Here is a 23,162-nt window from a genome sequence, read left to right on the forward strand (position 1 = left end):
CATCCACCGTCAAGTCACAGACTTCATTTGATCCCAGAGAACTGAACGTTAACTTGAGATGTGTATCCCCTGAGTTATCCTGCTGCAGAGACTTCAACGAGGACCATCCCTCCGCTGTGGATATGACCACCATCATCTGCCTCATGTTAGCTACGCCGTCTGCCAAACAACACAGTAATGACATGTCAATGACTTGTAATCATTTTGAGTGCACACACCAAGTAATAGTCTGTAGAACCATGTTTGTTTCTTTCAAAGTAGCTTGTTTTGCAAATTAAATTAGCATTGAATGTAAAGAAGACAGACATAGTATAAAATAATTACTTACGGTGCGACATGTCTTTTGCAGGTGCTCTAACAGGTTTGCTTTAAGATCCTTGTCAGCTCAAGAGGACTGGATTCTCTGACTCTGAAACAAACATTATGAGGGTGGAAAAGAAGAAGCTTCCTGCTTAAAACATTTCATGTGTGACCTGCAGTTTTGCATTCCAACCTGGAATGAACAAGATACGTGCCCATTGCATCTCTATCATCTTTCACGTCATGCTTGAGTTCTATTAAAGAACTTACAAGCATTGCTTTACTCACAAATAACAAGCAGTACTTCTTGCTAATACCTTTGTGCACTTTAAAACAAGAATCTTTACTAAGTGTTCATGCCAAACTGTAAAACATTTGTTTTTCTCTTTGTCACACACACACACACACACACACACACACACACACACACACACACACACACACACACACACACACACACACACACACACACACACACACTCACAAAGAGTTGTTGTAGTCACTAAGGAGAAGATTGCATTGCTTGTTTCATTCCCTGAATACTTACGCTAACATAAACCATAACCACGTCAGGCCTAACTCTCACCTTTCAAAAAAACATATTTACTTTAGTGGTGAGTCCCCATAATGTGACTGTGTAAAGATGTCTGTCCCCACAATGTGAGTACATTGTAAATATGCCAGTGTTTCAAAATGCATAGGCTTATTTATTAAGATGAACATTTGAAACTGAACCATTATGGGAATTTGCTAACTCGTTATCACTGATGATGAAGTCAGGAATGGACAGTATGTAAAAACAAACATTAAATGATCATTAATAACAAATGCATGTATTATAATATTGACATAGACATAGCTACAGTATATGAAGGAGTCCCCCCCCCCCACCCCTACATACACAAGAACTGAGATTACTGCGGGATTGCACCATCCCAGTGTGCTCCTGCGCACTGCTGCCTGCAGCTGTCAAAACAAGGCAGTACTACGGTGTAAAACGGGGGGGGGGGGACGTCTGGTAGATTCGGATACGTTCCTTTTTGTTAATCTCCTAACTCTGTCAATACAACTATGATGTAATATATATGAAATATTTATAATATCATAATAAATTATGCTGTACATTGTCACTATTTCCCACAGATAATGTAATGATATTCTGGACGCCCCTAAATATCAAATGGTTCGCTCCGTTGCTATGCTATCTTGTAATGACATTCTCCAGGGTGATGAAGAAGATGTAGTTATTTGGCCCGAAAATACATAACGTAGTTCGGTTTTAAACGTAAATTGTGTGAAACGTGACAGCAAATACCATGGCCGGTATAAGGAGAGTGAACGGGAAGTTATCGGGAATTAACCCAGCTGTCAGGTAACGTTAATATCGAATTGCGTTTACAGAAAACGCCTCAGTGAAGCTGTTAAGCTAACATGGCTAGCGTTAGCACGAGCCACCAACCGTTATTTATTAAACCGATGACGTATAAAGAAAACGTTTTAACGTTAACGTTAATTACACCGGTAACAGTAACGTTAAAGACAACGTAAACAGTAGCTGTGTCTCAATTGTGTCTAGCCAGCTAATAGTTGCTTATGCAGTCGTTAGCTGGTTAAGATGGGCTACATATCAATAATTTAACATTAGCTAGCTAGCGATGTCATTACACCCATTTCTAGAAATCCCCCGGACATCAGTCAAGTATTGTTTAATTAACCTAAAGCTAACATTAACGTTTATTCCTAATTGAGTGTAAAGTAACGTTAGCGCCCCCCAAAATAAACAAATACACATTTAAATTGTAACGCTAATTATTACTGACATAACCTTAACGTTATGTCTCATCTCATTACTAGCTTAATTCAGTATTAATTTAGCTGAAACAATGTCATATGTGTAAAATCTTATGTATTTATTATGAGCAAAATACGTGTCAATCACGAGATGTTTAACTTTAGTCTTTCTCTTAATTGTGAGTGACTTTTGGATAATGAATGTAGCTATTATACTTGAATTAATGCAATTGTTTGTTTTTAAAAACGTAATATTAGGTCCAACTTGTTGTTATCAAACTGTAAGTACTGGTTTTACTCTTAGTTAGTTGGACCCTGAGTTTAGTTTAGTTTTTCTTTACCTTGATCTTTATCAAAATGCTGTTTCCGAGGTGAAACATCAACATTTTATCTCCCTGACGTTAATGTTAAATACTAACAAAGCCATAACTATATACATTCTTTTTATTGTGACATTTTTCAGTTGCTGCCGCCTGTGTCAGGTTCAGTCTCTGCTCTGTGAGGCTGGCACCACCACACCTGATGGCATCCTGTGCTCTCTTGGTATGTTAACTCGCAAACGTCCAATCTTTGACCTTTATTTCGTTATCTGGCCTGGTTCACTGCACTGCCAACTGCTAAGGCTGGACGAAATCATGCTATTACAGAACAGATGGTGAATACAACTGAATGAAAACGGCCAATATTAATGTTTTTGTATGTGTATTTTAGGAATTGACAGCAGATATAATGATGGGTGCACTGAGCTGGCGAAATTCCTGTTCTATGGACTATATGGAAGAAATCAGCTGAATCTGGACCTTGCCCTTGAAGAATTTCCTGAGGAAATGCTGGATGGTGAGTTTGTCAAGTGTTAACTAGATTTGTGATCATGTTTTGGTGCCTGCTTTAGTTTTTAATCTTCTCTGACACATTACTTGTCTGCTCTCCAGATGTAATCCTGCTGATCAAGGCGGAGTGTGTTCATCTGTACTGCAACCCTATGAACTACAGTTACCTGTTGCCCTACGTGTCCCACTGGAGGAACCTGCAACTCTACTGCATGACAGAGGCGGAGGTTAAAAAGCCCTCTTCCTCCCCTACAGGCCTATATTTTCTGTTAATTACAGTTCCTGCATGCTTAAGTTAGGAGTAGGAACTTTATCAAGAATATTAAGGCATGTCGATGTATCCACATGGCTGCAATTTTAACCTTAACAGATTACTATTATTTTTTTCAGGCACTTGCCTATTAGACGTGTCCGCTTAAATGTTACACCTTGTCTACAGGGGTTGCACAGGGAAAGCGGCACATTTACTTTCATCAATGACACTGTGTGTTCTAGTTTTTACCAATGTGCCTGCAATGTGTAAAAATTGTAAATATGACCCTTTGTAGCAGTGTTTGTAATTGTTATTCCTGAGATTCAATCCTTTTCTAAGTTGTCTACCCTGTAATTTCCCAACCACAGTATGAAGATGAGGAAGCAGCAGAGGAATTCAAAATTTCCAGTTTTGTGACGATGGTGCAGGACTGTTATCGTATCGGAGTCCCTTACAGCTCCCAGGGTACATGTCATCACATTTCATCTACACATTCATCGACTACACATATGTTATGGAAATGTATTTACAAACTAACTACATGACAGCTCAGTAAGCCGGAATACAATGTATTCACCTACTTGACTGCATGTACTTGTATGTACATGTAAATATATATATAATCAACCCAACAACACAGTAATTGTACCTGCTCTACTGCTACTTATAGGACACATCCAGAGGTTTGATATGTTTATGATGGAAAAGTGGCCCCTGATTCAAGCGTTTGCCCTGGAAGGCATCGGTGGAGGAAGCTTTTTTACCATGAAATACAAGGTACCTTCAAACAACCAAAAACCTCAAATATTTGTTAGGCTCTGAAGGGTTGCAAAATTGAAAGACATTTCATGAAAAAATCTTTGTTGCTCGACATTGTGCTTCAGCTTGTTTATGCATTTCTTCTCTTCCAGCTGATGGACATGAGTGAGAACCTGTGGCAGGTTTACAACAGACTCGACCCAGTGTCCCTGGATAGTCTCCTCACAGAGGTAACACTCAGCTTCTTCTTTTGCATGTTCTTGTCCAGAAATCCATTTCAGTTATTCAAAATGTTCAATAATATGTTTGTTTTTTGTCGACACTATTTGGTGGAAGGAAATTCTGAGAGTTAAAAGTAACAATATCTAAAATATTCAAAGGCTTTCTGATTAATGAGTCAGTTGATGTATAATGAATTAACAGTTAAGTCACATTCATATTTTCTGGCTGACCAATAGTTATATTTAGTTTGTGAAGGTATGAACATGACCATTCAGTATGAAATGTGTTCTGACGTCTGGGTTTGTTTGTTGCATGTTAGGACTTGGTTAGCTTTGAGAAGCAGTGGAGTGGCTTTTTCTCCAGCATGGACCTGGAGAACCATCTGTCCATCCTGGAGCTATCTGAAGCTCAGGCAGGAGAGGTATGTTTACTGCCATGTGGAGTGGAAAGAGCAAAGTATCATGTCTTCTTAAATGACTACCTGTGCATTGGCAGTGAACTTTGTATTGTTCAACGTCTGGTCTTAGTGGTCAGCTGTGTTTACTTGTGTCTGCATAAAGTTTATTCTCATCAACCCTCAGGCTTTCCGTACTTATTACTCTCATGGACTGATCTCAAGCAACATCACTGATAAAAGGTTTTTTCTTATTCAAATATGTCTAAATACTGAAATCATATTTATCTTCTTGTTTTAAAAATAGTATTGCTTAATCAAACGTTTCTCTATTTCAGTCAAAGCCAGCAGCCCTTTGTGTTGTTTGGGAAGCATTCATCTTTAGACGATTTGGAGAGTTATTCGTTCAACTTTCCCTCAGAGAGTCATCAAGTCCGCAACACAGGACCTCCGGGTTCTACAGCCAGACACATGGTGAGACGCACAGTACGATGCAGCTAACACTGTAGACGTGCATTACGATAGGATCCCTATTAATAGCTTGGCACCTGCCAAACTGGTTAGTATAGTAGAAGAACTGTGGAAACTCTCCAGCCTTTCAAACGGCATTGAAGTCATTTTTCCATTATGTGTAATTAATGTTTTATAAATCACATTAATGCTCAATGTAAAGAGGAAAACTGGCCTGCAGCGCCACCTGGTGAAGTGATTTGGTACAACAGGTGGTGTTTCAGAGCCGTGTTGACAGATCTTTTCTTGCCAGGAAACATGTGATTACTGAGTGAGAACATGCCATGATTGTGTCTTTCAAAAGAAACACTTTTCTGTGCTTTAGATTCTGCAGTGTGTGGCTCCCAAAGGACCCCTAGCCTGCTCTCGAACCTATTTCTTCGGCACCACCCACACTCCGTACCTTGGTGAGGCTTTACTGTATAGCTTTGCTTATTTATTATTGATGAACTGCACATTTTTAAAAGAATTAGTTGCTCGTGTGAAATGTTTCTTTGTGTGGAGTAAATGAAGCGTCCAGAAAGAGCTTGCTTAGGTTAAATGTAATATGAGAAGCCCTTGTTTGTATCGTTAGTATATCATTTACACTCTCTGTCATTTATCCACAGGAAATCACAACACGGAGCAAAAGAAAACAGAAGTCTTGTAAGTGATTTAAAACATTATTTTCTTGTAAGCTATCAGGCGGCCATCGTTAAATACTTTCTAGCATTTGGTGTTTTTTCAGACTTTTGTCACAGATTTATTTAGCTGCTGTTCAAGCAGTCCTGTCAGGAATCAAATGCTTCTCCTGCAGCTCCAGCGCTGCCAAGGTAAGAAAATAAAGAGCACATTATAACATTTATCTTTCAGTTTGTACTGTAACATGATTCCCATTAAGAAAGGTTTATTATTGCAGGCTAAGGATGTAGCAGAGAACACCTTCCTATTGGCTTTGGACTCAATGAATTTAAGTCAGTACCGCAGTTCTCTCAGGTACATATTCCATTTAGATGATTCTCACCGTCGTCCTCTGTGAGACTTTCAGACGAGCATGAAATATAATCTATTGTTTGATCCTGTGTTTTCTCTCATCAGGTCCAAATGTGACTTCAGCATTAAAGCAGTGAATAACCAAGGAAAGTGAGTGTTATATACAGTAACGGGTCCTTATTGGTCATGTGCAAGCATTGTTATTTACTGACACATCTTGAAAATGTAATCTTTCATGTGATTTAAAAAAGTATATGTTTTGTAAGTATGTGATTTCAGATCTTAAGAGCCTGTTTTGTTTTTAGGATCATTCCTCTGACTGATGAAGACAGCCGCTATGTACTAAAAACAGTAAGTTAGAGAAGCACGTTTCTTTTTGCTTGACCAAAGGATATCAATGAAATTACTCTTTTCTGATTGAACTTGAATGATTGTACTTTTTATTTTACCAAGGCCTCCATGACTGTCCATGACATCACAGACCTGCAGTGGCACAGGGGCGACCTTGGCTCTGTGGTCTTCTCTGAATCCTTCTTGGAGTCGAGTATCAACATTCAACAGAAAGGTGCAGTATTGATGATATTAAATCTAATGAGTGATTGCTGATTGATTCAACAAAGGACATTTGGTTTGTATAATAAACAGAACGTATCCACAGGATAAAGGCAAAAGTCATTTTGAAACATCAGAGCGCGAGTCTAAAAATAACCCATTTCCTGCTCTGAGGCTCATATTCTTGCTTCCTCTTCCTTGTTTGTCATTCTTTGGCTTTGTTGTTTGTTCTTCTTGTTTTACAAGTGTGTGTCCTCTCCTGCAGATGGCACTGTGTCCTCAGACAGCTGCTACACCATCCTGACTACAACCGTTCCTCGATATGCCTGCTGGCTGGTATGTGTGTGTCTGAAAATGTAGTTCCTACGCAGTATGGAAAAGTACGGCATTTGATTTGAGTCATTTCCAAGTCTTGATAAATATTGAAAAAAGGAAAGAGAGTATGGAAAAATATGTGTGTTTTCAAATCAGCTGGTGAGCTTATTAACCAAATGATGTAGCTGAAGTGAAGGCACGTCGTGTGTCGTGCCGTATCTGCACCACAGCTTATGGGTCAGAGCGGAATCAGAGAGTAATCCTTTACCTCCAATGAATTATACTGAACTGGTCATGTGTGTTGTCATTTCTCTTCATTTGCACTAAGAATTTAATGCATGAGTCAATATTAACATTTTAATTAATAATCTTATTATGCAGGCTACAATACACTGACATGCCATCTATTATCATATGACATATTATCATCTATGATGTCAATTTAGTGAGTAGTCTGGTGTAACTGTGTTGTTGTGTAGTTATGTTTAGGAACCCAGAATGTTTAGGAACCCAGATTTCAGATTAATGTGATAAACAGAATTTGTTTGGATAAAGTTACTTAGTCAAGTTTTCCAAAACACAAATGTTCTTCTGATGTTTCATCCTTAGTTTAAGGAATACACACTTTCCAGCATTGTTTGTTTGTCGCTGGCAAAAGTCTTATGGTCGTGTTTGTTTTAGATGGAATCTGACGTAAAGCAATCTGAACAAGCCCAACATCTTGCTAAGGTAAGTTCAGAAGCGTAATGCATCCACTGCAGTGTATGAATACGTGTGTGTGTGTGTGTGCGTGTGTGTGTGACCTCATCATGTGTCTTGAACAGAAAGAGGAAGGCACTTGTTTGGGAACGGCTCTGACTGTAGCAGATGCTGCGTATGTGTTCTCCAGCGGCCAGCTCTCTACACCTGAAGAAGGTGACGCTCTCCATTAACCTTTCTATTCACACACACTTTCTAACAATGCTGCTGTGCAATCTTTGACTCTGACAATTCATTTCAGGTCCAGTTAGAAATCTAAAAGTCAACTTTCCACTGCCATGTGAATAAGACTATTGTATTGATTCACAGTTTAATTTCTGTTTAAATGTGACAGGATGTGTTTTCATATGTTCTGGCCAACGGCGTACGTTATGTGACAAAGAGTTGTGACATGATTTTTGACATTTCTTCACATTTTTATCTCAGGGAAAATCATTTTCTTCTCTGAGGGACTGCTGTTTATCCATTCTCAGTATGGAAGCATTACCCTCTCCAAGGATCACATCAGCACCATCAAGTTCTATGATCCGGTAATAATCACAGTTATATCACACGTTATACTTTTACACACACTCTATTGTGTTGCTACCTAGTACATTAATGATTTAAAAGACTTATAATATGAGTCCATATGCATGTGTGTATCTTATTACCAGGACTCCAGTGCTGTGGCGTCTCTCCTGGTGGAGTATAAGAGCAGCCTGCTCCCCCACCTTCCCTTCCCTCTCCACAGTGCTGACTGTTGTCTGGTGTTTGCTCTTCAGCCCAGGTCTAAGAGCCACAGGGCCTTCTATTCCAAGGTTAGACCTTTAAGCATCACATCACCAGTGGTGAACGTAGTTAATACAGCACCATCATAAGAGATATGTTGTCAAGTATTTATGAAATGTAAGATGGGATTTGGTTTTGTGTTGGTTCATTGATGAGCCATTACTGTAAAAAGGTGTGTAGCGTACTTCTTCTTCTTCTTCTTCTACTCATTTAAGAGCTCTAGTTGTACGAACTTTATCTCTCTTGCTTTCAGGTTTTGTCAGTGTGGAAGAACTCTGAATCTGGACTCACTCTGCAAATGGTGGACCAAAAGCACCTGACCTGGAACCAGAGAAACATGTAAGAGAACGTGCTCCCCTTTACAGTTTAACATTAGTTGTCTGTATGCTACATTACACATTCCTTGGAGAATGGAAGGTCATTATTTTCCCCCTTGAAAATGCCTTCTTAATTAATCAATTAAAAACAAATCAATCCTCATATGTAGAAGTGTTTTGATGAATTCAGACTCAACAATACCGTTTGTATGTTCCTCTCTCGTCATGTCACAAGTCTTTTAGATGCTATTTAAGGTGAACCGTGTCCATGGACTCACAACAAACTGCAATGACTCTTTTCTCTCAGGCACAGCAGACTGCAGAAGCTGCACGACAGTCAGGAGCCACCGGTGGCCAAACGCAGAGGCAGCCTGAAGACCTCATACTCCCAGCTGCCAGAGCAGGACATGTGAGTGCACACTGCCGTCACTTAGTGGAGTGCTTCACAGTTGCACCAAACGAGTAATAAAACCTGATGCGAGGTATTAGGTAATCATGTCTTCCCATAATAAAGCATTTAAAAGTATATAAAACAGTGAAGCTTCATTATCTGGCCCACAATAACCACTGCACACACATTACAGCTGAAACAAAGACAAAGATACCTCAGCTTCTTGGTCTTCTGGTTTAAGCATTTGCACCCAAAATAAACAAACCTTAACCTGCTTATAAACATGTTTCGCTCTCTTTTGCACAGTGTTGCATTATCAAGTGTAATTTCTAAGCGCTGCGTTCCAGCAGAGATGAAGTCAGATTTTGTGCTTTTCCATAAATGTATTCTGCAGAAACTATTATGGAGTCTTGCCAGTCAGTAGTGGCCTCCGTTGTGTTTACGGGTTGTTGTGCTCTGGTGTGTGTCCAGGTTTCTTCAGCACTTTGCCTTGAGCAGTATCGGTCAGGAGCCCATTCTGTACGACCACCTGGGGGTGCTCTTCCCCTCTGCACAGTTGAGGAATCCAGTCCACAGTCTGGGAGACAAGGTGAGCATACTGACTGAGGTGCAGTGGATGGTTTCACAGAATCTGAATCTCCTCTGTTATCAATACTTTGTCTTGTTGTATGTATGAATAGGTTGTCATCACCATCATCACGGGATTACCAGGAAGCCACAAGGCGAGACTCTGCAACTTCTTGGTCCAGTTGAACAAGGAACAGGGAAGGTGAGAGACATTTCATCCAACAAGGTTTCTGAGGTTTGCGTTTTGTTTGTGTTATTTATTGTTTTGTTATTACGTCTAATCTTACGTGTTGTAGCTGTTTCATAATAATGAGAAAGAGAATAACAACACAAGCAGTAAACGGTACAATTAGATTTTCCTTTCGTACGTAGGTGGGTGGTGTACAAGCCTGATCCTGACAGCTGTGACGGCTTCTCAGCCTCTCACCTGCAGCAGTATTTGTCCAGCTTCCTGGAGAGCCAGAGAGGCCCAGGAGGCAAACCCCGTCTGTTGGTGCTCTCACCTGGGTAAGAAATGTTTCATCATTCAGTGTCCTGAATACAACTTCATCCCAGTACATACAACAGATCTCTACATCTGGACCTTATGAGCATTTAGACTATGTTGGGGTTTTTAAATTGTGTAATATGCAAACATTTGGCACAAACTTGGCCCGATTCTATGCAAACGAGCCTCATTGCAAGAACAAAAGATCAGCGCTGATAGCCACGCGATGTCACAGTGATGTTAGCGTCTTCAGAGAGTTTGTGGTAGCGCATTTATAAGGAATGTCATAAACACATTTCCCAGTGATCACGGCATATTAAATCCCAAATACGGTTTCTCTTTGTAACGGTTCAGTTTCCCGCCTGAAGTTGTGAGTAATGCCGTCCATCAGGACTTCAGACCTTTAGCTCGCAGTCTGGCAGTTTGTCTCTGCCGCTGTTCTGCCTCCCTTGTTCTTCAACATTTATTGCCACATGGATAATTGCACTCAGACGCAAAACAAAACAAAAGGCAAAGTGCACAATACCTTACGGCCGTGTGTGTGCTGTAATATCATTAGCGCAGCATCTTTTGGGAATCGGACCGTGAGACGGAGCGCAGTTCATGGTGCCATCAGCAGCCGCCATCCATTCTTGGTGAATTGGCCCTTGAATTAATTTACTGTTCGTTGTCAGTGTGACTTATTCGTTTGTGCATGTTTCTACTTGGACAGATACACTGATGTTCTGGACGTGGTCCAGGCTGTGCTTTTCCACCCTGACCCAGTTGTCCAAGCGTGTTTCACCATCGGCGCTGTCACTGCTTGTGTGGACCCCCTCGCCTCCTGTGTGGAGCACAGGTGAAATGTCTTCCTCGCTTAGATTAGGTCTCAACTCTGCGTCTGTTAAAAAGAAATGTGCATATTTAGAACGATAACAATATTTATAAATGACCTAATTGATAAATGCTTAGTAATTTAATTATATTCTGTTCTGATGACTCAATCTTCAGTATATGTCAAAGTCCTGCTGCTTCACAGTAAATGCTGCTGCTTTGTGCCAATGTTTTTATCAGACTCCCAATGACTGAAAGGCAGCTGTATGTATATTAGTATGTATCCAATGAGTAGTAAACACTCACCGTCTGAAGACTTGGAACGTGGCTCAGAAAGGTTTGTAGCTCGCTCCTTCACAGAGGACGGCAGTTTCAGTCACACAGGATTCACAGCACTCGCAATGGATCTGTTTTTACTCAAAACACTCAGCACCATCCGCTGCACTGCTCTCTCTCCAAAGACACTTAAACTAGCTTCCATTTGTTCGCAGTAGTTAGATGTTTTGTTTGCAGCCACTGTACGCACATGTAGTTGCACGCTGCTAGCAACAAATGTGTGTTTAGTCAGGATTTGACCTATTTTGCAAGTTAAGTTAAAGAAGCTAAATAACCGTAAACACACCGGTGACAGAAACTAAGATTGTAGTTGAGGGTTTCACTCAGTTCTGCCTTTTAAGTTCCGAATGGAAAGACCAGATGATAGACAGGGCCGGATGTTGATGAATTGTTGGAGCACTGGTGGTTTCCAGGACGAGGTTACATGACACTTTTAGCTATTAAAACTCAAGGCTGGGTCCCTTTTTACAGAGAGGATCAGTCCTACATTTAATCTCACTCTCCTTTTGTTACAGGCTTTAGATGTAGCTTACAGAGCTTCTCACTGTGGAAGATTGACTGAGCTGCTCCGCACAATATGACATACCACTCCGGGTAATAGGCTGTATTCCACTGCACACCCGAGCTGCGTTGGCCAGTGATACTTACATAGTGATGAAGTCAGTCAAGAGGGGCTTTTTACAACATGCTTGGAAAACTACTGCTGCTGTGTTTCTTCAAGAGAAATGTAATTAGCCAGTAGGTGTAATAAGAAATGCCCTGGTGTGTAGGTGAAGTGTAATAATTAGATTCTGCACATACATGTTGGAGGAAAAGATGAGGTGATTGTTGAATCTTACACATGTTTTGTATCCTCTGCTACAAACAAGTGGTGATGACCCTCGAGTCACTCTCGGACAAGCTTGGCTGAGCAGTGGAAAAATGTGTAATAAAAGGTTTAGTTAGCAATGTGGTTAGCACTGACTGTTCCATGTGAGGCATCTTCAGCATCACTGTCTGTTGCCATAGATTGTGTGAAGATCTGTGGGCCCCCACTATGGTGCTAATTGGTTGTGGTTAGCCCAGCTTAGGCTTGACCTGCCCGTCAACCCCCTCAGCATAGCCCTCTAATCCCCCCTGGTCCGACCAACACCACCTTCTCAGAGAAGCTCATCAGTCAGTCATGATCCATTCTTTGTGATGAATGTAGACAGTTCATTACATCAGGACAGAAAGATAAATGCCTTTCAAATTGCTGTCGTCCCCCCCCCCCCCCCCCCCTCCGTCTGCAGGCTCCCTAAGAGGGTCTGCGGTGGCTGGAGGGGGGCTTGGCTCAGAACAGTTATTCTGAAAGTGGTGTGTAACACTGATCGATTTGAAAACTCCGGATGAATGATGTTTACATTACATGAGATTACAGAAAGTTTTTGCATTGGCCAGTTGCCGGACGTTGTCATGATGTCATCCTGTGACAAATGCCTCTCGATTGATAACTGGATTGCGAGCCAAAGGCTATAACACGGAATTATCCTGTTTATTGCTGCACAACTTTGGCACGCTCCCATTAGTCATAAATAAAGTTATTGACATGGGTTCAAATAAAGAGGACTGTTGATTAAATAAATGAAAACGTAGCTCCTATGTGCGTCATTTTCAACATAATCTATCCACAATGTAGCAGCGACCGTCTCCGTCAAACCACATTTGCATTTGACTGACGGCTGGCGGTCCCTATGTATTTACCTTCTGTAACTTCTTCTGTCCCTTGTCTGTCGCTGCAGGTTTGCGTTTCCTAAGCTGTTGGAGCAGTGCAACCAAGGTACGTCCTGCCTGTCGCACTCTTTCACTCTCCAGTTTCCCAACAACAGAATACATTAAGGCTAAACTTCCTTCATTGAGTACTGCGCTAACGCCATATTGATATAGATTTTTTTCTTTTGGAAGCCATTCCAAACATTAGCCATGCGGCCAGGTTGAACAATATAACCATTAAAGGTCAAGACGTGTATGATCTTTAGAAATCGTGTCCATCTTTGACTGTAACTAACATGGAGGTCATTGTGCTCTATGGAATATTGACGATATTACTACACCTGGTAATATCATTCTTATTTACGGACATATTTATTGCCTTCTTTTTGGCTGGAAAAATGTGGGCAGTGGGGAGGAAATCTGATATGTTACCAATCTTACCATCCCATAAACAATCAGCTCGCAGCTACAACACAGCGGCAGCGATGGCAGTAAACCAACCCTAACATATTTGACTGTGATATTTCTGCAGTGACTACACAGACGTGATTTAGTATTTTCAGGAAAGTGTTTCTCCCAGAATTCATATTCCCTTTTTGTGCCTCATTGTATGTCAGGTATTGTGAGTACAGTGGTGTTCACGGGGCTGACAGCAGAGCAGAAGCACCCTCTCCTGCAGCATGTTCAGCAGCTTGGTACGCTCTGCCAACCCCACCGCAGCCTTCATACTGGCAGAGAGAGGAGCTGTCACCAGGTAGGCGCTCGCAGAATCATGATCAATGCCACAAACAGTCCTTTAACTGCTTTTATCTTTGCCTGAAATATTCATTCAAGTAGTTTTGTACGTGTGATATTGCATGTTTTCTACACGTTGAGTTTCACGTATTCCTTCTGCTTTTTGTTTCTGTATTAATTAGGAATGAAGATGTGAACCTGATATTTTCTGATAGCAGCTTCAACGAGCCGCAGATGCTGAGAGCACGTTATGTCCTCTACCCCGGATGGTAAGACCCTCTCCCTATGTTCCAGTCTCCTGCTTGTGACCCCCCCCCCCCCCTGTGTGTCCTCGTTTGTCCACGCTGAACCTTTTGGCCGCTGAGCGACAGATTGGCGTTGATTCCTGCCTCAGCATTCCTTGGTCCTGCCGCGCCTCCCTCCCTGCAGTTTAATTGCCACTCGGCTGCAGCTCTCGGGGGGTAACGGCTGCTGATTGTTGTAAAGCCCCCCAGGGCATCTTGTGTTCTATCACCAGCCATGCAGTTGCCATGTACACAGAGGGGGTCTCCTTCCCTTTGGACCAGGTCCACTCAGCCTTAAAGCCTCAGTGGCCAGCCTTATATGAACCTTTGCTAAATCCTCCCTTCAGATCATTCACTGGCTCTCTGGCCGGAGTCTTTCCCTTTTGATTAACTCCTCTTCAAGCTTTATGTGGTGTGCATGTGAGTGTGTTAGAGGTGCTTCTCACACGTCATGAACCTTTAACCAAGACAACCAATCATTTCACCTGCTGATGAGAATGTCTACATTTGCAGATTTATCATTTACTTCCAGTTTCACCAGCACGTTTTCAAACACTGGCCTCTTTCCTGTGGGAAGCTGGTCGAGTAAACAACTCTCCAGCCAAAGGAAAAAATGTAGCACAAACATTTGGCTTGCTCTCGACTTTCTCACCATCTGTGTAATGTGCATGTGTTCCGTGTTTCAGGTGCAAAGGGCGCTTCTTCTCCGGTGCAGGGTCTCTGGTCCTCACCCAGCAGCGCGTGGCTTTCAAGCGGCCCCTCGAGAGGCCTCTATTTGTCACCCGCTGTAAAGGTGAGATGGGAAGGAATTCTCCCCCCTTTTTTTGACTCTTACACGTGACGAGCTCCACATATGAGCTGGCAGTGTTTGATGAGGATTACATAAGCTGCCTTTTCCTCCAAATATGGAGACAACTGCGTCTGTAAAACAATCTGTGTTCTCAAAGCACTTATGACTTCTTGCTCTTCAGGACAATGATCCCTGAAATTAATTTATTTCACACTTCTAACGACTAAAGCTCTATTTCTCTGTAGCACTCAAGTCATCACTAAGGCCGCGCCCCTTCCGAGGAAATGTTTACAACGTTTGGGGAAAAGTCCGATTCTCTGGTAGGAATAACATTTTATTTTTTCATTGTCTTAAAGATGCCACTGTTGCTAAATTGTGAAACATTTCAAATGAGATTTTAAACTTGCTTTTGTTGAAATGTGACTTCTTTCCCTGGAAATATTTGACCTGCATTTGCATTTCCCAGTTTTTGGGAATTATTAGAGAAAAGGTTGCTCTCAAGGCAAGAAGCTCCTGACGGTAGGAATATTGCTCGGTTGTTGCTCTGGTGTCTGGTGCTTAGAATTCAGCTCATTAGTCCACTGGTTTGGTTTCCTCCTCCATAGTTTTCTCACTCTTTCGTTTGAAGACCTGTGTAGCGTTGTTGCATGAGGAGAGATTGCAGGTGCCTGTGAGGAGATGTGCAGAGAGTGTGCAGACATGTGTAGAGAGCTGGGAGGATACAGTAGTATGGAGCGAATGTGGAGACTGTACTGTGCCATCCTTATCCTAATACTCACATTCCCTTGGTGTCAAGTGTGTATCTCAGTCACTGTCTTAAGAGTAGTGTGTCATTTACATCACTCTGTATTTAGTTATTTTACTTTATTTATTAGTTATCTTTTTGTATTTGACTGTTGCACATTCAATACATAACATTTACGTTAAGTTACTTAACTTGTTTTATTTAGTGTTTCTTAGCACACACGTGAGTTCTTTGGGGACAGAGAGGTTGCATAGACGTTAAAACATTAACAGCATGCTGTTTCCATATGAAGCTGCTGTAGAAGGTGTTACACGAGGTGTGAATGTATGTGCTACTTGGATGTGAGCTCCTTCATCTCTGGAACCTCCAGACTCAGACCAGCTGATGGAGGTGAGCTACAACACAGTGAGTAGGAGCCTGAGCATTGCTCCAGACCGGAGCGTTGACCCTCTGACCCCGGGCCCCAAAGAGACCAACGCGCCCTGCTTCCTGATCTTCGATGGTGTTGGCCTCACTGAGGAGGGGCTGAAGGACTGGCTCAGACAGTGTGCCAAGCAGGTAAACATTTAAAGTCCTTAAGATTTCAGTCCTGCTTGCTGTGTCGACACCATATGTACTGGTGCAAACAGGAAATGTGGTTTAATACGGCAGGTCCAAGATACTGGGGTCAGCAAAACAAACTTTTAATTTGAATAAATAAGTAGGGCAATGTGCGAAACTGAAATCAGATCCATGGCGAGTCTGCCAACAGCAAAAGCTCCTGACTCTTCTATTGCTCTCTGCAATATTTCTAACGGATCCGCTGTCTTGACTTGCTGCATTTTTGATGAGCGATCTCCCTTGCTCACAAACAAACACATCTTCCTGTTAATACTTGATAATACAAGTCAACACGTGTGCCAGTTAAAGCTTTTAGTGTGAAGCTGCAGCTTTAAATGTTGAGTTTGCTTTAATACAGCCTTTTATTCAGGAACGTTGCTTACATGAGTGGGACATGGGCTCAAAAATAATCCCCCTTGTGTTCCCTCGATCAGCGATAGATCGTGATTTAACAGACGATCTTCCATATTCTACTTTAAGCAGCTGCTTTTGATGACAACACTCACTGCTGAGACTAGTTGTGAATAGTTGTGTTCACGAGGCTGTTGTTTCTGTTTGGTGTTCACAGAGGCAGACGCAGAAGCCCAAGAGGACTAAAAATACTCTTTCACCACAAGAAACCAAGAGCATACATGTGAGTGTGTTTATATTTTATATATATATATATATATATATATATATATATATATATATATATATATATATATATAGATTTATATGATATAATATAGAGAGATGAGATATTTAGTGTAGATAGATAGATATATGAGATGATAGATGATATATATGAGTATATATATAAATGTAGATATATAGGATATATATATATATTTATTTATATATATATATATTATATCTATATATATATATATTATATAAATGTATATATATCTATATATATATATATATATCTTATATATATAGAAATGTATATATATATATATATATATATATTATATATATATATATGTTATATATGTATATGTATGTATAATGTGAACAGCATTAAAGCTGCTCTGTGGAGTTTGTTCGACGAGCAGCAATGTTTGTATGAGCTCAACCCTGCTTTGTTTTTATCTGTATTGGAATTACTGCACGCAATGCACATACAGTGTGCACCCTCCAGCAGCTTGTGGAATGCTTGATGGCTGTAAGAGATGTAGCAGTCCGCCAGCAAAAGATGGAGAACAACACTTTTAGTTGATGTGAACACTGATTATGCAGATTCCAGAAAACCTTCTTTGCAAATATGTGGAATGAAATGCATCCAATACATGTGTTAGACCCCACATGGCAACCCAGAGATACATGGACACATGCTTTGTGACAAGTTTACCAGAGAACTGCACAGGCGACAGTTTAGAGAGAAAAGGCTGTGAAATGTTTGTGTTCTTTGTTTGTTTGGAGATCTGATGATCTTGATATCATGTGTTTATGTTTAGATGACGAGGCACCTGGACCCCCTCCCACCAGGCTACTTCTACAACGGTTATCAATATGTTGACATCTTTGGAGAGAAGATGAACCTCCATCCCTGTATCCTTTTCATAGTGACTGTCTATTGGAGAACTACAGCATCTTATCTTTCACTCAGACTTGGAGTCAGGGGTGTCTGGATGTTGGCGAGAACAGCTGACATCATGTTAATATTACACATATGATCATATCTTGTAAATAATCCAGAGCTTCGTTTCCGTTAATGACTTTAATGTGCATGTACTTGGTGTGCATACAGTCGATGTGAGTTAGTTTAGAAATCAAGCACTGTGTTTGATAAGTCACAGAAAACAGTTTAATTGACAAATATAGACCGAAGCGTAACTCTTTGACCTCGAGAGAGCAGCGATCATGAATCATTGTGCAGCTTTGCATCCAGGGCACAAAGTTAGCACCGTTCACCAGCCAAATGCTGATGAAATACACGAGTGCATCACTCACCTTTCAAAAAACCACAATGCTTAACTATTATTACACTTGAACATTCAGCCACCAGGTGGACAACAAAGTTATTGTTGCACCCTGCTTACATTTCTATGTATTGACTGTTGTGTGTGGTGACTGTGCTGCTGTTTCCCTAACCTAACTATTACTGCAGACATGGAAGAGTTTATTAAGGAGTACCTCACCGAGGCCAACAAAGAGGTCGAGCTATTCAACCACCAGCTGGAGTTGCAGGGACAGCCTGATCTGTTCGATCCATGATAGAATCTGTGTGCATGTCCACTGTCTCCATCTGTCTTGTATAACTCTGAGGGAACCACAATGGGAGGGACCGGGAGGGCACAGGGTTTATGTACTGAACACTCCACTACAATGGTCAATGTGTGGTCACACCACATGCAGCTTCCGCTAAAACATTCATTATCTATGTCCTATGTCCTATGTCCTCGTGTGGGGGCATGAAAAGGTTGAGTGCAGATAAGCTTTCAAACAATGACATTAACCATGAAAAGCAGTCGTGTTGTTGTGGCTGTGTCCTTACACTGCTCACTGTACAGTGAGGCATCACCTCCATCAAATGGAAGTGAGTCATTGACGTGGGTCACTTGTGTTGATTCACGTTTGTCAAGAGATGAGACTTTTGCTCACAACTGCAGACGAATGTGAAACATAACGCAACACAACACTCCATCTTTAAACCGATGTGATTACGCCACTAAGCCTGCGAGCTCTGAGACTTTCACAATTCAAGGGAATTTCCAAGCGCACACTCCTGCAGCTTGTGCGTTTCTGTTTATCACAGTTGGCAAATTAATGCCTCTATTTCTGGAAAGGCATGGATAGCCGTGTGATTCTGGTGGGCTCCCTGGTGGGGTTTCTCAAGAATCGCTCCTCCTCTGTTGTCACCCAATCCCTGGCCCACCTGTTGTCTTGTCTGCGTGCCACGCTGCAGCAGAGGGAGCGCTTGGCCTTAGAGCTGTAAACACTGGACAGCCTGTTGGCCGCAGACAACTGATGAATGATGCCATTAATCACATAGCTAAACGCCATCCCTGTGCTTTATTTAAAGACTCCTGAAGTGAATCTAATGAAAGTGATGTAAAGCAGCAGCGGAGTGTCGTAGTTCTAGAACCGCTAAGGAAAGCTTGAAGGAACACATGGTTACATGTCCGACAGAAAGTTTCCCTCAAAGCACGGTTCTAGGGACACCAGGGAGACACACAGTGGAGCTGAGCCTCACTGCAGCCACGTGTGCGCCACTCATTTCATCATTTTGGTCAATATGTTCATTTGTTGATGGCGTGAACATTCCCGTGTTTAGTTTGGTTTTGATATTTTGGGTCACTGCTTTGGGTAGGACAAGGGGGAAAGAAATGATCTGGGAAATCCTAGATTGAGTTTACTGTGTTGGGTAAACATGAGTAGTGACGTTGCAGAGAATGAGACTTTATGTCTTGTTTAAGTGAGTTGTGATGCTACTGCTTGTTCGTGTGTCACACTAATGTTCTGTGCATGACTTCCTCTTGTCAGGGTTCCTACACAGATTTGAAATGTGTTTGATAAGCTGTCAGTTAGTTCTGTGTAGTTGTTGTTGTTTCTACAGCTGCATATGTGGTTCGTAAAAGACCGACTTCAACTTTTAAATTGCGATATCTAACCAAACCAGCATTTCAAAGTAAAAGCGTGCTCATGTAGAAGTTGATAATGCGTAGGAACCCTGCTACAATCTCTGGAGATGTGTTGGCTTTTATTCATTATGGGGTCAGCAGTGTTGCATGCAGACTCGTTAACAATCTTTGGGTCAAGTGGTGCTAAATTTGTCTTGATATTTAATACTGACAAAGGGACATTTAAGTGCACATAGATGTGTGCACATACGGCTGCTCCAGTACGATATTTATGGTGTTGGTCTTTGTACACTGGAGCAGAGACATCGCCTGCGTTCACTAATGAGGACTCTTGAGGTTCTTACATGTCGGATAAGAGAGGAAGGGTGTTTTTGCAAAGAGCATATTTTAAGTCTATAATCTAATTCCTTAGCAGAGGGGGGGGGGTGCTAGTGTGGTGAACACTTATTAAATGCTTCTTATCTAAGATATTTTTAGATCAGTGGTGACCTTAGTTTATTTCCAGTTGCTGACTGTCATGTTTTACACGCCTGCCTGTCAGCGCCGTCGACAGCCAGTGAACAGAATCAATAATTAGTTTACAGCTGGCCGACAAACAAAGAGTGATAACATTGTTAGCAAGTTATTTTCCCCCCAGATGACCTGCGAGTATCTGTGCAGAGTCAAACAATCCTGAACCGGAACTCAACCTGACACTGCTGGCCCCGTCCGTCCACTTTGATCTGAATAAGCCATAAGCATCTCGTGCTCGATGTGCCACTGTCTTTTAGAAGAAGAATACGATGCATAGAAATCCGATATGCCTCTAACGTGTGTTACCCTGGCATGTTCCAGCCAGCTGAAGAGGGGCTCACCCCACGCTACTCATTCCATTAACTCCTCTCTTCCACTCCTGCTCTTACTCTATAAAAGAAGTGTGTTTTTATATATTGTACTTACAGTACCCTCACACGGCTCTTTAAGGACAGACCAAGGCTAAATGCTCCGTCTCTCGCAGCTCGTATTCTGCGCTCCGCTGGCTTTGAGTGCTCGTAGCTGTGAAACACAATGAGATGCCACCTGAAGAAAAAAAAAGCTTTACTTCTGTTTACAAATTACAGATAGTCTGTAATGCAAACAGATTACAATGTCTTTTATTTTTAAGTGGAGCATTAAATTATGTTACATAAATCCTTTTTTGACAAAATGATAACTGTTTAAGCCTGATCCTCTTTGTAGTGTTTCAGGGATGCACTCAAAGCAACAGTTGTTGTCTCTCTGTAGTTGCATAATCCTGCAGAGAGTTACCTTGATTGACAGTGAAATAGTTGCGAGCTGATGTACGGGAGGCTGAAGGCTCCACAAACCTGCTACACGTGTCGACGAGCAGACACACAGGAAGTATAATTGGCCGAGAGATTAAAGAAGTAGTCCTTAAAGAGCGGAGGGTTATGTAAGATGTTTGTGATATTGAGATCAAATGACCTCTAACACGTATACACTCTTTTGCATGTGTTGAGATGTTATGTGAATATGATGTCACATATATCCTGACAGAATTGCCTTTCACCAAACTGGTACAACAAAGAGAAAAAGAAATCACATTTATTTTACGTATCTGCTAAGAATTTGAATTACCTCGAAATGACAAATAGTATTTTTGTAAGACTGTGAATTGAACGTTCTAGATGCAAAACGTCTCATCTCGCACAAGCTACAAAAGAGCAAAAGCAGATGCAATTTTTTTGTAGAAAACAAAAGTGGCAGAGAATCTGATTGGGCGTGAGACGTCAGGTTCCTCTGATCCAGCAGTGCCTTGGCTACGGCTGAGAGAAGCAGAGATTAAAGCTCCGTCCCTCTCCCTGTCGCAGGGGAAGGAAGTGTTGTCAGGCGAGGATCCGTCCTTCAACAGTGTTGGTGAAAGGAATCCATAGAGTCGTTCTTTAAAGCAATGTGTTTTTTCTAAGTCAGAGGGTAAGGTAGGGGAGGTCACACACGGGGAGGCCGCAGGAGGGCTCCGGGCGATTCAGGTATTCTCACAAACTAACCAAAAAAGCGTTGGATTACGGGCTGGGTACCACAGAGAGTACTGGAACCAGCACAGTTTGGATACTTCAAATGTATTTACACTCGCAGTGGAAAAACAAAAAGGATTGAGTTTGTTGGGTGCCCCCTACTTATTGCACATTGGGGGCCCAAAGAGCCCTCCCCAAGCCTCTCGGTGTGACTGCTACGCAGCTCTCTGTCCAGAGCACCTGGTGTCTTCATCCTGTATGTGGAGGCGAGCCATGTTGTAGCTGAAGTTATAGGACAAAAACAAAGTTTGGTGTTAATTGGTTTTATACGAAGGGGGGGGGGGGGGATGTTGTGTTCTTGTACTGCGATGTGATAACGCAGTGTGAGAGGGGTTTTTTGTTCTTTTCTAGTTTTGAAGTTTGGCTCCAGTGTTCAAAAGGGCCAACTGTGTGGAATTGATGCACTTCTTGAAGAAGTGAATATTTTTAAGGTATTTTTGTGCTTATTGGAGAATTCGGCTTGGAAATGGATTTTTAACTGTCCAAATATTTCTCCGGCCTCAGGGGACTGTTGATACTAATTGTTTGGGCTGTTCTGTCCTATTGAGGTTAAAAGGGAATCACAGGCTCTTCACCCCTCAGTCTGCACAGACAGCGAGAGGAATTTGCTCAGGTGTACTTATTATTTCATACCTGAGATTACATATTTGCCCTATAAAGCTCACGTGTCGTAGAAGAAGATGGGGGTGAAATTGTGGTTAATATCTTCTGTCTATAGCAACACACTGGCTGGCCGCACTGTCGTGCACAAAAAAAAGGATGTTGTTATTCGTGTCAAGTAACGGCAACGATTCAAGTTGGGAGGTGTTTGATGTCTTCACGGCAGAATTAGATCTGGGGAAGAATAAAAAAAAGCAAAGGGCTCATTGCTTGTCCCGTATCTACAGGCCGCACAAAGTAAAACAACTTCTGATGGTCTCTATTGTAATGAGGGGGGGGGGGATCTGAAGTGCCAAACTGACTTCCACATTTTGTTTTGAGGGTGTTCACAGAAAGTGAGCAAAACTGAATTGCATTTGCACAAAACTACTGTAACTTGTGTTTTTCTCCTGTGACTGATGCTTTTATAATCTAACTGTTGTTTTTAATGCACCTCGTAATCCATTAAATATTTATATGGTTGATCACTGTTTGTTCTTTTGTCAATTCATGAAACATTGAGTGGTGTGAAGCTCTACGTTGTGTTGCTGTTCTTTGATTGTGTGATTTCTCTCACGTGTCAGCAGCTGCACATGCACAGAGTTCGGCGTAGTAGTGGATTTGTCACTTGGTGAGACGACATGGATTCATGCATTCAAAAACTCTGTATCAGCAC

At 41.6% G+C, this 23,162-nt stretch overlaps 1 protein-coding gene across 1 annotated transcript; it reads left to right on the forward strand.

Moving 5' to 3' along the window:
• The first annotated feature begins 1,326 nt into the window (after window positions 1-1,326).
• dnaaf9 (dynein axonemal assembly factor 9) lies at window positions 1,327-22,974 on the forward strand. The gene is given in 38 exon segments (XM_029460166.1): window positions 1,327-1,672; window positions 2,555-2,634; window positions 2,803-2,928; window positions 3,024-3,148; window positions 3,543-3,639; window positions 3,845-3,951; window positions 4,086-4,163; window positions 4,475-4,576; window positions 4,737-4,792; window positions 4,888-5,023; window positions 5,385-5,466; window positions 5,668-5,704; window positions 5,787-5,871; window positions 5,958-6,034; window positions 6,137-6,181; window positions 6,337-6,382; window positions 6,485-6,596; window positions 6,849-6,919; window positions 7,580-7,627; window positions 7,723-7,813; window positions 8,084-8,187; window positions 8,314-8,457; window positions 8,682-8,767; window positions 9,053-9,154; window positions 9,608-9,725; window positions 9,817-9,905; window positions 10,076-10,210; window positions 10,903-11,028; window positions 13,100-13,137; window positions 13,688-13,761; window positions 13,763-13,824; window positions 13,988-14,074; window positions 14,776-14,882; window positions 15,125-15,199; window positions 15,995-16,182; window positions 16,793-16,858; window positions 17,667-17,760; window positions 18,320-22,974. Coding segments are annotated over 38 exon segments (3,459 nt in total). The 5' UTR covers window positions 1,327-1,616; the 3' UTR covers window positions 18,427-22,974.
• Window positions 22,975-23,162: the final 188 nt, after the last annotated feature.

The sequence above is a fragment of the Cottoperca gobio genome, chromosome 22, assembly GCF_900634415.1.
Source record: "Cottoperca gobio chromosome 22, fCotGob3.1, whole genome shotgun sequence".
Classification (NCBI taxonomy): domain Eukaryota; kingdom Metazoa; phylum Chordata; class Actinopteri; order Perciformes; family Bovichtidae; genus Cottoperca; species Cottoperca gobio.